General features: G+C 32.3%; 1 protein-coding gene across 1 annotated transcript; it reads left to right on the forward strand.

Moving 5' to 3' along the window:
• Positions 1-10,591, forward strand: LOC128163371 (uncharacterized). Its single transcript, XM_052826950.1, has 12 exons — positions 1-103; positions 264-686; positions 5,838-5,959; positions 6,351-6,600; positions 7,205-7,347; positions 7,559-7,808; positions 8,102-8,218; positions 8,475-8,496; positions 8,659-8,702; positions 8,827-8,863; positions 8,963-9,046; positions 9,216-10,591. The coding sequence occupies exons 1-12, from the start codon at positions 40-42 to the stop codon at positions 9,280-9,282; spliced, it is 1,623 nt and encodes a 540-aa protein (XP_052682910.1). The 5' UTR covers positions 1-39; the 3' UTR covers positions 9,283-10,591.
• Positions 10,592-17,349: the final 6,758 nt, after the last annotated feature.

Raw genomic sequence — 17,349 nt, forward strand, 5'->3', positions numbered from 1 at the left:
GTACACAACTTCCTTGATCAGCGTGTACTCTACGTAGGGATGGCTGCTTTTAGTTTTGTTTGGATTGTGGTTTTTGGTGTATTTCTTTTTCACTATTCAGAAGGTAAAAAAAAAATGGGATATCAAGGAAACAAATTGAATTGTTTGTGTGTTGTTGTTGTTTTTTTTTTTTTACAAATGATTCTATACCAAAATCTTGTAAAATTTTAACGTGCATTGTTATGCTTATCGAGTTTTATCAGTTATTTGGTTTTTTTTTTCAGAATGGACATTCATAGATGTTGGTAGTAGATCAATCTCACTCGGAGAATCATATTTATCCGTCACCAGGTGCGATCAATTTCCACGAAATTATTTTAGGAATAAGACTAATGACTTGAGACCCGAACTGTTTCTTCAATTTCGCCAAAACAAAACCAATAAATGGGAGACACTTATTGAGGTCAACAAATCAGGAACATTCATAACAAACATTAGTAAAGCTATTAAAACAGACATTGTGAGAAATGAAACATGTGACAACAACCGATACCGATACCGATACCGCCGATCGCAGTGCAGGATATACGCCAACATATCAATGCACTTGGAAACCTGTAAGGATAATCTTTTTCCCAGCTTCCGATGCCAATTTTCAGATGGAACAGATACAGAGATCTCAAGGGATTTGGAACTGGAAATAAAAGGTAAATGAGACAAAATAGTTGAAATCACAAGAGAACAAATAACCTATCCTTAAGTAAAACGAAATCTAATAATTGTTTTTATCAATTTTAGTTAAGATAGTGTCAAACATATCTTATGTATGTTCACCTGGCTCCAATTTCACCAACAAAAAAAAACTTAAGTCAAATCTTAGACTTAAATCTGAGTTTTTCTCAAATTTGAGAAAACTCAAATCTCTACATTTCACAAAAAAATCGTACTCGTATTTTTTTACTCAATTTGAGAAAAAACTTAAGTTACCTCCATAGCAGACTTAAGTCAAATTTCAAATATGAATACATGTGTAATGTGTTCTTTTTTATATTGTCGGCTGAGCGAAAAATACGACTGTAAAGAAAAAAAAAGTTTAATTTGAAAAAAAATAAACAAAACAAATCAATTTTCTCACCCCCTCTTTCACGCCTCTCTTATTCGAAAATAACTTTGAAAAAAAATAACTTATTTAAAGAAATGAATAAATATCTGATACTATCAACTTCATTGCAAAGTTAAAATTCTTTTACTCGCACTGTATCAGATATAAAATTGTAGTAAACTACAAAATGTTGTTTTTAAAACTATTTCAACCAATTAAATTCTTGTTGAAGAATTACTAAAAAAATGTTAAAGTTCAATAATTGAAAAAACGTGATATTACGTGATATTACAATTGCTTCAAATTTCAGCTCAGTATATATAAAAATTAGCCTGTAATAACAGTCACTTTAACACACTTAAAACCTCTGAAAAGAATCTTCAAGGACACCACACACCCAAGACGCTCCTGCCCTCGTCAAATTGCCTGCCCTTTTAGTATCGCTATCCTGACTGCAAGCCCTGGACTCGCAGCTCTCTCGCTTCCAGTCTACGACCACTTTTTTTACAGATAATTACGCCCCGCTCAACGCTGCATTCGTCCCCGATATTCGTCTGTTACCCACATGGCTTTCCATAGGAAAATTCCCGTCTAGCGCCCACAATCTGTAGTACAGGAATGTGCATTAAATTTGTTTCCATTTCGCCTTAACTGTGAAATGCAGGTAAAAAAGAAGAAAAAGTAGTAAGGCGAAATGGGAAATTCTAAATGTAACTACTATATAAATAGAACAGGTAAAGTGGTGAGATGTTTTGATAATAATTACTTAATAACACACATTATAAAATGGGGTTAGAAAATGCAATGACATGAAAATTTAAAAAAATATGAACAGGAATAACACGAATAAGAAAATTTTAAAGGTTATAGTATAAAATCATGTAAAAATATTTCAGTAATTCTTTAAAACAACAATTAGTTGAATTGGCTGTTATGAAATATAATTCACATGCTAAATTGAATTAATTCATGAATTAACATTATCTTAAGTATTATGAAATCCTTGATATATATCTTAAGAATAGTTTTAAGAGAAGAACTATGTATAACTTAGTGAGCATAAATCAAATTTGTCATTACTTGACTAGTTTGCTTCTAGCTTTGGTGCTGTTGTAAGGATTTGTCAAAGACTGGTAATAATTAGGTAATGTGATAACAATTCAAAATATCAAAAACAGTACATTTGTATAAATACCAGTGTTAAAAATGAGACTGAACAGTTTATAAAACAACAATGGAGTACTACTACATGTTGATTTCATAGAGACAGCCAGAGGAGGCAAACATCTTACTTGGAATTGCTATACATATAGACAGAATAACAAAATAGAAACTTGGATATCTTGAAAATGCACTCAACGGAATTGCAAAGCCACAATTTGTACCAGAGACGATACACCGAGCAAGATTGGACAACTGCACAATCATCTACCTGACCTGGCAGCAGTAGAGGGAAGGCGCATACTCGGCATTATACGAAATAGAGCCAGAGACGTACTCATACCTCTGCCTTCCATTTCCGACGAGGAGATAACCAAGCTCAGGGATGCACCATGGGATGCTCAGAGTAGGGAGGTAGCATCGAATTTACCAACATTCCACACAGTGAAGTCCTCACTATACAAATCCAGAAAGAAGATGTTTCCACCAGTTCCAACTACAAGACCTGAAATCCAGTTGGAGATGACATTTCGCCAGACCACCAGTGGAGAGCCTTTCCTTCAGGCTGAAGAAGGAGACATCAACAAGATTCTCATCTTTTCAACTTTAGAGAATATCAATTACCTGTGCAATGCAGACAGAATATACTGTGATGGAACTTTATACACAGCGCCCCATGTGTTTGACAGTATCTTCACCATCCATGCATTTGTCGGGTCAACTATGTTCCCTTTAGTATTCACACTCCTACCAAAGAGAGAGAAAGACACATACATCAGACTTTTCAATCATCTCCGATAGATATTCCGGCGCCACAATCAGATATTATCGCCAACTTCAGTCAGCCTTGACTTTGAGTGTGCTTCACGTAATGCAGTAGTAGAGACTTTTCCAACAGCGGAACTCAAAGGCTGCCTATTCCACTACTGCAAGGTTATTTGGAAGAAGACCCAGGAATGTGGCTTAGAGAGAGATTACAAAGACCTACAAGAACTAAACATACTTGTTAGACGTGCAGCAGCTCTGCCTGTACTACCTCTCGACAAAGTCGAGGACTACTGGCTGCACATTCTGGAAAATGCACGAGACAGAGAGGACTGTACCAAACTGACAAATTGATAATTTTAGCGGAGTTATCCCCTTTGAAAAAATGTAAACAAAGGGAACTATTTCATTTGTTTTTGTGAAATGAAATAAATTTGCAGTGATTCTACTTTCTAATGATTTTAAGGTAACCATAATGTTATTGATGTGGTTTTTAGTTTGCTAAAGATAATATTAGATCATATCATTATGTTATCTATATTTAGCGTAACAAATTGTAGATTTCATAACACTTGTTGATTTAATCCGATTTTCTTCTATTTAAAACATAAGCAAACGATTGTTTTTGTTGTTAAACATTTAAGCTTTGTACAGTTTTACGAAAAAGTTTTTCTTTCCTTTTCTAAATTGTTAATTTATTTTCTTCCTTTACTTTATAAAACAGAAAACTATAATAATTTACTGTGGACACACGAATCAAAATGTCCGCTACATGCTGTATTTCATGTTGTGGGATCTTTCATTTTCTGCTTATTAACAAGCATACGATCTGCCAGAATTGTCCCCGTTTGCGCGATGTAACCTTTTCCGCATGTAGGGCACGTCATACAATAAATTAGATTTTTCGATTTGCAAATCATGTATAAATAATTTACATGAAAGTGTTTTCGCGGGGGTGTTAAGGAAGCATACGGAATCTGAGTTACATGTAACTCCGTGAAATCACAAATATTAATTATTATGTACATATTCAAATATCTAAGCAACTAAACGTAGATCAAAAACAAATAAAAAATACTGAAGACAATTTTTTTCCAAAAATTAGTTTGTATTACGTAGATTTACACATTGATGACGTCATGACTAAAAGTTGAATGTCGTGTGAATTTGATCGGAAAGCATTGTAAACATATTCAAAATATAACTAATCTAAGAACTCTTATAAAGTATTGTGGTGTGATTTATTGAGAATTGAACATAAGAATACTGGGGGAGATGTTAGTTTTATCAATCATTCGCTAAAAGGTATGTAAATTTGCTTTTATTTCTCGGCCAGGCTTTCCTCTGTCGTTGTTTACGATATAAAGATCCGACTAGAACAACACTACCTCGTATATATTGAACTTGAAATTTTATACGTATCGTTAGTTTGAACAATGCTTAAATTGAAAAGTGCTGCTAGAATCCCATGTTGTGTGTTGTTTTGATGCAATTTGCCGTTTTCCGTGCAAACTATATAAAAGTTGGGAAGGTTTTACGAGAACCGGATAAATAACTTTTTAATAAGGAAAAACATAGGATTCTAGCAGCGGTTTTGATTAAACGGAGATGTTTTGCTTTCACTTGGTATGTTTATTTTATTTTTGAAACCGCGGGGTAGTGTTGTTCTATCTCATTTTATGTTAAGGAATATACATAAGCTATTTATAGTTGTCACGTGATAATGCACCAATGTGGCAGTTATGCACAACCCGATTTTATTGCACTGACATCTATTTTAAAGGATTATACTAAGTTTTTGATCTTATATAAAATAATTATTTAATTTCACGATTTTTAATATAACAGTCAAAATAAGACGCTAAATTGTCCATATGCTTCCTTAACACCCCCGCGAATTGCGTTTCTGAAACGTTTAGAGTTGCCATTTTGTATGAATTCACAAGTACCAAATCTTTGATTCTCGCTTTTGGGGACAGTGAGTTTTTCTTATAAATTTATCTCTATCCCGAAAAAAACAACGACATTTTAACTCAACGAATATATGTGCTTCTTCAGTATGTGTTTCATGTGGATAATAACACCCCGCAGATCAACTAAGCAAACTCTTTAAGACGCATGTATCGCGAAATCTTAAAAAAAATGTTTTTTTCTTCCTGTGTGAATTTTAATATAACACTTAACCTTCTTTATTTCATCTTTTTCCAAAAGAAATATGATAAAATCACTTAGAGTCGAACTTTACGTTGCACAAAAATAAAAAAGCAGCTGCATCTAATAGAACACTAAAAGATTACTAGATTTTGTGGATAACAAAAAAAACCCTTTATCTTACCTTGCTTTGCAAACCACAAATCCTCCCTCCCCCCACCCCAGAACCCCCCCCCCCCAAAAAAAAAACAAAAAACAAAAAAACTCATCTGCGCATACTTCGATTTTTCTATACAGACCCCAGCGTAATAGGGCCACCAATCTAAACAAGACATGAAGGCTGTACTGCAATCTTTTATAATATACGTGCAATTCTCATGTATCTGATTTATGATGCATATATGTATAATTGACATTTATGGGTGCTTTAAAGATCAACAATGTGCATCTTATGATCTTAGTTTTAAAAAAGTGCATCTGTTCTTCAGTGTACACAAGAATCAGTGTTCAACTCATTGCTTTAAGCTTAAATCGATGCATATATTATGTGGTTTTATGTTCTTAACAGTAGATCACGAATAACCAGTAAAGAAGTTAATATCCTAGAGTTTTTGTTCTTGTCTTCTGTTTTGTTTTTTATTCTTATTTTTGTAATTTTGCTTCCTTTTGTATTACAAAGGTAAACCAATTTTTATTGATTCCCCATCAATTGTGAATCCGTTGACTTCAAAAGTATTTGAACTTGGAGAAGTGTTGCAGCTACAATGTTCTGGAGACAAGAACTTCAGTACACAGTTTACAGTAATGAAAATTTTGGAAATATTATTTTACTCCACTCAAAAGAGCATGGTTATATCTGGAGTAAATATTTTATAGAATTTGTTTTGCATTATGCATATCTATATTGACGACTGTCTGACTTACCACTATTTATATCGCCTGTATGACTCCTTGTAGGCACATTAAAGTTGGATATCCGAACTTTTTCTAGATCTTTTGAAAATTATTTTGTACTAAGTCTTAGGTATCGTTTGAAAAAATATATATTCCGACTCAGTAATCTTTGATCAAACTGGGTTATATAAAATTTATAATAGGGTGATACTAGCAAACTAGCTTTATTGTTTATGGTCGGTAAGATCCATATGTGTATCACTAATGCATTCCTCTCAAAATACGTTTTTGGATTTAGGACATCAGGTGGTGTAAGTTTGCATCAGGACAGTTTGAGGTGATATCCTTACAAGAGAATCCCCAAACTCAAATTGTATCTCAAAGAGAACATGATTGTACCTTTGTACAAAAATCAGAGATCTTCTATCACATCACGGATGACGACAATGACCCAGAATTCATGTGTGAATTAGAATATAATGCAAACAGTAAAATATGTGGCAAAGGAAGATTTAACTCAACACTTCGAATCCCGACCATTTTAAAAGGTATCATTTTATTTTTCTTGTTACTTTTATGATCTAAGAGTGCTTTTTTATTATAACTCAAGCCAAGAAATTATATTCGATAGAAAAAAAATTATTAAATATTATCATAAACTCAAAAATATTCAATCTTGCATCTTTCCCGGGTTTTTTTCCCCCTGCAAATACTGTATATTTAGGGGAGAGGAGAGGCGGGGTATTACCATTTCTGAGATTAAAAAAAAGTTCACAGAATACTCCTCTGTTTTGTGTATTTTCTTTAATGTAATCGAATGCAAAAATCATAGCATGATGAAAATGACAGATTAAACGGTATTTATTTATACGGGGTTATATTAAGTTGCTATTTCAGTTAGTAGCACTTGCTACCATAATAAATATTTCCAGACACCATCAAAATTACGATATATATGAACAATTCTCATGTTAAATGATTTGTGAAAATATCTGGGTTTCCTTTTATAACTTTGGCCATATATGGATATATGTGTTCTCAATTACACACATTCTTACTGCACTATTTTTCACCAATGTAAAGTTCACAAGTTGCCTTATCCCCTAGATAAAGACGTAATAGCACATACAACTTCTTTATAATTAACAACAGGTGACAAATGGACACTATCTCCTGTTATAATTTACAATGAAGATTCGATGCTTCATCCACAAAATATAACTATGGAGGGAATAGGCAGAACTGTACAACTTCTCTGCATAGGATCTAAAGTAAACCAAACCAAGTCCGTTATGGTAAAAAGTTATTTTAGATGTAATAATTTATTTTAAAAGGATGCCTTTTCAAAAAAGCGAAATATTACACATTGTGTACATTTGAAAAACCGGTTTTTATTCTTCCAAAACCAATTTGAAAGACATTTTACAAGTTTGGAAAAGAATGAAATGTTGTGGATATTTTTCAAATTAATTTTTTTTTAAATTTGTTACACAATCATTATTTTAGGAAAAAATTATGTGGTGCATAAGGAAGAAAAACAATACCAAATGGAAACCGATCGTTCTTCAAGAAGACAAAATAGAGTCAATGATAAATACTAGCGGAAAAATAACAATTTACAGTAAAATCACTTATCACTTAATTGGGCTGGATAAATATATTGATGTTATGTGTCAGATTTCCTCGTCAACCAATTGCGGAAGTGGGGAAGTGTCTTCCACTGTCTCCTTGCAAATAAATCCCAGTGAATTAGAAGGTGAATTTTTGAAATTAGGAAGAAATCACTATCAGTATGTTATCAAATTTCTTTTCTTACAAATTTCGATCTGATATTTTTGACAAACAAAAGAGGCTTTCAGCACTTCATGCTATTGAATATATAGAGTGTCTATGTAAATGTCATTTTAGAGGACTGAGTGCATTATATATATATATATATATATATATATATATATATATATATATATATATATATATATATATATATATATATATATATATATATATATATATATATACACTATGTGATAATTGATATATTTTCAAAAGACCAGTATTATCCGAAACAAAGAGAAATAGTTGAACCTGAGAGAAGAGAATCATGGCTGGTAGTGACAATGATTATCTCTGTGACACTATTGATAGGCATCCTGTTCCTCTTGTTTGGTAAGAATTTGATACTTTGTCTAAACAAAAATAATTGAGGTTTTTTTTCTCGAAAAAAAGATCAGTTTAACTATTTTCAAGATACAAAAAAAGATAAAGGTACATGTAGCTTTAAAGTTGAAAAAAAAAGTTTTGTTAAAAGGATATTTTACAAAATTATTTTTTGCATTAAATGATTTTATTTGAAAAAAATAGTTATTCATTTATTTATATTTACACTTCTTACCACTTATTCAAAGTTTTTGTTGTATTAAAGGATTTGTAATCAAAAGGAAATGGTATGTAGATTATATTTACTTAATACTATATATACGACTTCATTTGATATATTTATTTCTTACACGATGTAGATCCTATGAATTGATAATTATCCTACCATTGATTTTAATTCTTTACTTCATTTAAACGATGGTCATACCTGTGATTTTTCTTCATTGAAGCAAACAAGTTGTCACTGCACCAAACGAAGACTATAGTAATACAGGTTGGAGTGAAACTTCTGTCTATAAAAAGCAGTTATGAACTCAGTTAAAAATAGCATGCATGAAATCTAATTTCATCTAAAAATCTAAAGTGCCTTGTGTTGATATTAAACATTTTCTATGCAGAATTAAACAGAGGGTGTTCGCCTAAAGGAAGAGCAGGGTACGCCTGTGTTAATTATTTCCATATTTTTATTATCTTAGCATATTTAAAAAAAAAGAGCTTCATATTAGCGGTTCATTTATATTTTTATTATTATAGAGATATTTACCAAAATCAACACTGTAGCCCGACTGCTAATGAAAGTGACAATACATATGAGATGCCTTTAAGCCCAATTAAACAGTATGTCTTGAGTATACACTCTTACGTATATGTAATTTTAGGTTGTATTTTTGAATTGAGAGACAAATTCTTATTTCAGACAAATGAGGAAGAGTTTAATTTATACATGTACATGTTATTCTTCCTGGTGCACCATCTTATCTGTTTGCTTTTAAATATATATTTGTAGACCTACTTACGAGGAGATGAACAAGAGTGACGTCTGCAAGGAAGAATACGAAGCTTTGTCATTTTAGACAATGTTCAAATCTTTCGTTTAATATTGACAATGTGTGTTTACATTTGTTGAACGCTATTTTTTTCCTTTAGAATCTGCATGAAAATTTCGTAATAATAATTTTAATTTTTCATCGGTCTCATACAATCACACTTAAGCCATCAGTAAAAAAGTAAGATTTTAACTCATTAAGAAATGAATCTGATGTTTTCTTTTTTATCGACGTATCAAATGAAATATAGTTCTGAAAACTTTTTTCATGATGCGTGGGGAATCAAAACAAAAGGCGGAAAACTTATCAATTAATTTGCAAATAGCCAATGTTCCCATTCATTCTTTATCAGCAGGAACATATTACATCAAATTCATTTCTTAATATTTTGTTAAAATATATTCCAATTATAAAAAGTAAGGTGTCATTAATCAAAAGGAATACACAACAATACAAAAATTTTTGAAATGGATGAACTATCAGCTGATGCTAAGTAATTGGATTGATTACAAAATGAAAATTGCTGATATCTGTAACGACTGAATTTGAAACGAAGGAAAATGCATGCGATACTTGAGAACTTCTTCCCCGTGAAGCAAGATTCATTTAAACTGAAAAGAGCAATTTAGTGATGGAATGGACCTGTGAAATATACAACGGGGCATTAACCTGATGCAAGAAGACAGAACGTGTACACAAACATTTTATGTGTCGACAAAACGGTATATATGTTCAAATTCTGCAAATGCCATAATAAGTCTAGCCAGCGGGGTACTTTTAAATGGCGTACTCGCCGCGTTGAACTCACTGAAGCCTGAAGGAGGAGGATCAGGCCGATTATTCATCGTTAAGAATTTAAGCAGTAATATCACTGCTGTGCCAATGTGTTAGACTTCCTAGAAAAGCCAATCAAGCCTCGCCGGAAATGTTGATTGTACTTTCAAGCAGGCAAAATCATGAGATATCACTTAATTTTCTGTTTCGTGAATTAATCTTTATATGGTTTTTTGGGGTTTTTTAAGGTTAGCTTTAATTTTCTACATTGTTATATGAGATTACCATACAATTAAATGTCATAACTTTACATTTCACTGTTCTTTTTTTTTATTTCTGTTCTATATACAAATAGTGTTTGATTTCCTGTGGTAAGAAAAGGTAGACCTAGGTAATGTACCCGGTCACATGTATGTAGTTGTATAGCTAAAATTTTTCGCTGAAATAATATGACTTCATAATATTGTACAGTATTCATCTTGTAACACTGGATTCAAAAAACAAAAGCATTGATAACGACTTACTGCTTTTTGTCGTTGATCGAATGATTCAACATGTTTGCTCGGTCATAGCACTTTTTGGCTGATCTTATAATAAAGATAATATGAAAAATATTTAAGTTTTGCCTTACAATAAATGTAATCAGTTTTTAAAACTTATCTTTAACTTGCAGTCAAATTTTCCTAATATAAAAGTTGTACTTCTTGATGAAATCATCAACAATTATAATAAAAAATTTCACATTTGTTTACATGATCAAAACACGCTCAATTGCAACATAATACATAGCCTTAAAAATAAAAAAAATTAAGATAATATGATGTAGAAGTATAAAGTGTGAGATTAATCACATTTTTAACAAAACTTATTTGAACTGGTTTCTGGCAAACCGTCTCTGGTAAAGCGAGGGACACAAATCAAAACAAAGGTTTTGATGAGATTCAAAACATTGTCAGATTATATTGCACTTTCTATTTGATCACTGGTACATAATTGTTCAGTAGTTAAGTTTGAATAATCTACAATTGGAATATCTTTTATATTACATTACGTCAAATCATTTCTCATAGAAAACAAAAAATGCAGTTTTGTTAAGCGGTAACAATCTCCGACAGAGACAGTTATATTACATCAATCTTGAATAAGAAAAAAGAAACTAGAACTGCCTTATGATTTTTTGTGTTGTGTTTACAAGCATTCTTCTACTTAAACGAAAACTCTAATTCATCAGCACTATCATAAAGTTTTATATGTGCAATTTATGGAACGCCATAGCTGCCTTATGTGGCTATTTTATATGTAGATGGTGCTTTATTATATTATGCTGTGGTTATTTCATGTGAAGATGGTGCTTTATTATATGAAGATGGTGCTTTATTATATGAAGATGGTGCTTTATTATATGAAGATGGTGCCTTATTATATGAAGGTGGTGCTTTATTATATGAAGATGGTGCTTTTTTATGTTAAGATGGTGCTTTATTATATGAAGATGGTGCTTTATTATATGAAGGTGGTGACTTATTATATGAAGATGGTGCTTTTTTATGTGATGATGGTGCTTTGTTATATGAAGATGGTGCTTTATTATATGAAGATGGTGCTTTTTTATGTGGTGGTGCTTTTTTAATGTGAAGATGGTCACTCGGAACTTTATTTCTGAAGACTGAGTTAAACATTTATTATCTCGAAAGTTTGAAACTAGAACAAAATTGATACAGTTAAAATCCATTTAATACACAATTGCTAGTTTCTCTTTTTTAGCATAATAAGTATTTATGTTACGAGATGAACTGTACGACTTAATCTCAACTGAATTGACAAATATGATTAATTGAATAATACAATATTTTGTCAGTATTTCTTGACATTTTACTTTTGCCTTTACCACTTATAAAAGGACCATCTTTGAGCTATATTATAGTATAGTAGACCTTTCCCTATGACTTTCCCTTACTTTATCTTCAAGTCAAATCCTATCACCTAGGGCATCAGTCTGTTTAAAATCAGATCCTCAATCCGTTCCTTTATTTGTTTTTTTTTTTAAATAATGTTTTGTTTTGAAACACTCAGAATGTGAGCTCTTCCTCCAACTCACCACTTAGGTTAAAGAGGAACGGTCATCAATGACGAAGACCGACTGGGCGATGACAATAACAAAATCAAAGTACTGAAGAACTGACGAGAGTTGATTTTGTCGATGTTTATTTATTTTAAAATCAATGATATGTTATTTTGCATGACAAGTACATGTAGTTTCTAATTTGTATTTGAATTACGCACATTTTTATAATATGAATTTTTGGACTTTTTCGACAAGAATGTCGAGAAACCTCCCATATGAATCATCTTAAATAATATTTAAAGATAAAATTAATTCAATCAAACTATGTATCAGTAATAGAAATATTTCTCGAAAATTGTATGGATCCAAGCAATATTGAATTCTATAGTCTCGTTCAACCAAACGCTCGACTGACACCGTAAGCAAAACAATCTCCGACAAGCAAGGGAGACTCTCTGCTTGTCGGAGATTTACGGAGACAGCCGAGCGTCGAGTTGAACGAGACTATATTGAACTCTGGCGTAGGAATACATACGACTACAAAAATATCTAAATTGTTCGTACCACTTAAAATCTGACTATTTTCAAGCTATTTATAAATAAGTTTCCTTGAAAAACAATGCTTTAGCATACATTACATCGAATTTATCAATTATGTTCAAGAACTAAGTCTTGTCAGCAGCGATGATTTGTGATGAGGTCCAAACACTGTTTCACTTTCGGTTTGTCTGAGTAACTGCATAGGAGAGTTGATTAAAATCAACTCCCAATTAAGAGCGGATCAAAGAGCTTATTTTAATTAGATTGCTAGGGCATAACCTTCGCTTAAACACAAATAATTATTAAATTCAATTTTCTGCTTTTCAGGATAACGTTACTAGGCTTTAATTCTCGTAATATTCCGTCATTATATAGTTGTCACTTAATAGATTTAAGTTCGGTTGGGGTAAAGTCGTACACAGCTAGATCTTCTCGATAGCTTATATACTAATTGTGCTAGAAAAAAGAGGAACTAGCAATAGTGTATCAAATGGATTTTGATCGCATCAATTTTTTGTTTTACTTTCAATATTTCGAGATAATACATAAATGGTTAACCCAGTATTCAAAAATAAGAAGAGTTCCGAGTGACCACCTTCACATTAAAAAGCACCATCATATAAAAAAAGCACCATCATATAGTAAAGCACCATCTTCACATAAAAAAGCACCTTCACATAAAAAAGCATCATCACATAAAAAAGCACCATTTTCATATAATAAAGCACTATCTTCATATAATAAAGCACCATCTTCATATAATTAAGCACCATCTTCATATAAAAAAGCACCATCTTCATATAATAAAGCACCATCTTCATATGATAAAGCACCACCTTCATATAATAAAGCACCATCTTCACATGAAATAACCACAGCATAATATAATAAAGCACCATCTTCACATGAAATAGGCACATAAGGCAGCTATGGCGTTCCATAGCAATTGTTGAAAACTCAGAAAAATAGTCTGTGTAATTGTTAAATTGTCAATAAAATTTCTTTTTAAAACAGAAAACACAAAGAAAGAAAAGCTTATTTAGATTGGAACAAAATTAGCAATAGAGTATATGTATACATCAGATAAATGTAGCATTACTAAATCCTATCCACAGATGGTACAGGTTGTCTCAGTCTACCATTGGAAGTTTCAAATATATAAGAATTTTGATGTCTGGAGATTTCCAACGATCGTTGCTATAGTAGGTTTTGGTTCGGCGGAGAGACCGGATATTGCTGAACAGGATTCCATGTGATCATCAGTGTCCATGCGCACTGTACTTATTTCGAATGAGTTAATATTGTTAACTGTGGAAAGTTGTTCTGAGAATTAAATCAATCTTACTAAATCTGTATAATTTTTTCTCTCATATCAAGCATTTTTTTTACTTCTATATAATTTGACTTCTCATTATAGGATTTATAATATGGTATACTATAGTCTACAAGGTTGATTCTATTTATTTCTGCATCCTAATATGTACTAAATAATCTCATATATGTGAATAAATCCTATTGAAAAAAATTATGAGCAACAGTTATGAAATCAAAATAAAGATATGACGGATTGGAATATATTCATACTTACGTATTGAACTTTTTTTTTTAATGAAAAATAAAATAAAAAGCCTTTTGTAACAATATTACAGTTTATGATCGATTTATTTAAAATTACCTTCAATCTCCATTGTAGTCACATCAGCGTTTGTGTTTACCTGACTTTTTGAATGCAGAATCTGCTTCACGGCGAACCGGAAGCCTTTGTTAAAGGTAATTTAGAGGATTGGGTAAACACTGCTGCTTGCGTATGCCACATAGAAATAGTAAAAGTTGTACTCTCGGATATTCTTCGGTAACTGAAAGTAAATTTAAAGTTCATTTGTTATTTGTCTGTCATTGAAGTTTACATGTAGAATGTTTAGATATTCCATGCGCTGTTACATATAGATTACAACACATATTTTAAAAAGAACAACTGTGTCGTAAGCTAAAATGGTAAAGATATGTCTGATCTAATAAAAGAAGAAGCACTCTAAATAGATAAATGATGTCACTACGTAAAGGTTGTTGTTATTGTTCAACAAACGATTGCGAATTTTGAAGATACTGTGTTGATTATTGTTATATTGTTCTAGACCACTTGACAATATTTCATGTTTTGTCTGGAAAATATATAATTTAAATACATATTATATCAAATGGATATAACGCTAGATTTTGATATAATAGTTTTTATAAACCACACTTCAGAAATATTAAACATTTTACACATTGTCTTCAAATTGCAAGATTAGATTTCAATAACTCTTATTTGAATTATACGCATTATTAAAGATGCCAAAAGCATAGCAGTAATAGAAATAACAATACAAACATTACCTCATGATGATTTTTTTGGTGATATAAGCCACGATTAATATTGCTATCAGTAACTAAAGGGAGTAAAGCATAAATTATTGCCGTATAGGGCTTCCCCAAACAATGCAAGAAAGAGTGGTGAACCCTGGGAATAGATGCTCACGTATGCGTGCTTGATCACCAACATGTAAAATACATTAATTAAAAATGCAACTTCAAGTAAAATAGGAAACATCTGTGCACTACTGGTGAGACAAGTAGACACAATGGAACTATGCCAAAGCATAGGCTGCGCCACCAGTAGGACAAATCCCGAACGTTAACCGTTAAGGTTGGGCTCAAATAAATGTAAAACCAATTTGAGGGAATTTTTTAACAAGTTTTTTGAGTCAAAAAGGCACTCTTGCCACAAAAGAAATGAAATAGAGTTCAAATCAAATACTTGGTCTTATCATGTGACAATTATATGAGGTGTGTCAATAGCATAGACATCCAATAATCTATAAGCAAATAATGTATGACCCAACATTTTATTACAGCGCAGTCTAGTGTATCCCCAGACCTTGTTAAAAGAGTTTCCTCATAAGTATTGACCTGCATTGTAGTCGTCTCATTATGGTGGACGGTAAAAATGTAGTTAGTTTTTCTAACACGCTATTTGCGCATGTCACCTGTTTTGGTCCTTTTGGAATCTTAGATGTTATTGAATGATCGTTGAGTGATCAAGGTCTTGGTGTATTTTGTACCTTGAGCAGTATTCTGCTAAACCTGTTTCTTCCGGGTCATTTGTTAATCTCTGAGGACGTGTGCACCGTCTTGGTATGTGCGAGGTACACGTAGGCTACACTTATAAATTGAATGGCAGGACTTGTGTCTGCATGGAATTATAAAATTGTTCCCCCATTCTAAAATATCTGACAAATCAGTCGAGAATATGGCTAACCACAGGGTAGAATCTTGGATTGATTTACATATTAATTCCGTTTAACAAAACTGCTAAATATAAGTTGCTTTCGGACGTGACCATTATTGCCGAGAAAGAGAATCGGCTTTAGTATAATCAAGGCCCATTTAACTTTAAATTGTACACTAACCCTTGCAAAACTAAATTCTTAAGTGCGTAGCCCTTCTAAACTTGTATTATTTGGGCATTGAGAATTGATACCGGGCGATTGTTGGCTGTATGAATATTTAAGCCTGAATTCTGCATCCTCAAAACTGAAAATCAGATTTGTTGACTGAGAAATCTAAATGCAGTTTTTTTTTTGTCTAAACATGCTTCCTCTCCTCCAGGACCTAAAAATTAGAGCATGCTTAGTGCCTAATCGAACATTACTTTTTATGTACATGTACTAAACCATTTACACTGGCTCAAGGGGGTTGGTTGTGAATTTAGCTATAAGAGCCTCTCTTATTTGGTAAAATACCTACTGGTGACAGCTTGAGGTTATACAAAGGGGAATTATCAAAGGGGCGTGCTACTCTGCCTAACGTAATTGCCCGTAATACTGATTGAACGGCTTCGATTTGGGAATTAAAAATATAAGTGGCTATTCTTTGACCCTCATAGCAAAGCTTAAAGCCAAAAAAAACCACCCTGTAATGAATTTGAAAAAAAACAACAAAATTTGACTGTGCCACCAGCAATATCACTGATGTCTATATGAGAGGGTAAAAGGCTGGGAGGCTATGATCGCAATGTTGACCGCCCACTACTAGACTATAAAATTTAAACTAGATCCGTTGGATGTTCTTTGTCTTATGTAAGGGTGATTTGGTCAATTTAAAATACATTCATGTATTGGCACTGATATTTTCTACATGTACATTGCCAAATAAAATGGAAATTAAAGTCTTAGAGAGCATGGTCTGCTGTTTCTGGGTACCAGTTATTGGCCTACTTTACGTGTACAAGAGTCATAGCACTTGATCAGCAATGACAAATGAAATAGAGGGGAAAGCTTCCTTTTGAACCCAAATTGTTTATCGTAATCACGTCATTTTATTGTTTAATCTCTACCTGCACCAACCTAATTGTGCGTATGTATTTAAAATACTGCATTATGGCCTTGGGCTGTGTTAATTCATATTTTGAAAGGTAAATAAGAAAATGACGCAAAATCAGGGCAATACCCATTCGGAACTTGAAACAAACTTATTGGTCCTTTAATAAACGGATGTAATTTTAAATGGTTATATCCCATTATAAAAATTCAATAATGACCCGAAGGCAGTAATAAACATAGGGTAGAAAATTTCAAATTCTATTGGAAAGGAAATAATACGAAGTAGCTGAGGTTAAAATGACGCGCTTAAAGCATAAACGTGCGTTGTCCATGACTTCCTCGATCAACATT

This window comes from Crassostrea angulata, chromosome 9 (assembly GCF_025612915.1).
Source record: "Crassostrea angulata isolate pt1a10 chromosome 9, ASM2561291v2, whole genome shotgun sequence".
NCBI lineage: Eukaryota > Metazoa > Mollusca > Bivalvia > Ostreida > Ostreidae > Magallana > Magallana angulata.

Coding starts and splice junctions, on each gene's coding strand:
- LOC128163371 (XM_052826950.1), top strand. CDS start 40: ATGGCTGCTTTTAGTTTTGTTTGGATTGTGGTTTTTGGTGTATTTCTT. Junction 687..5,837: donor TTTGGAACTGGAAATAAAAG/GTAAATGAGACA, acceptor TGTATTACAAAG/GTAAACCAATTTTTATTGAT. Junction 9,047..9,215: donor CCTTTAAGCCCAATTAAACA/GTATGTCTTGAG, acceptor ATATATTTGTAG/ACCTACTTACGAGGAGATGA.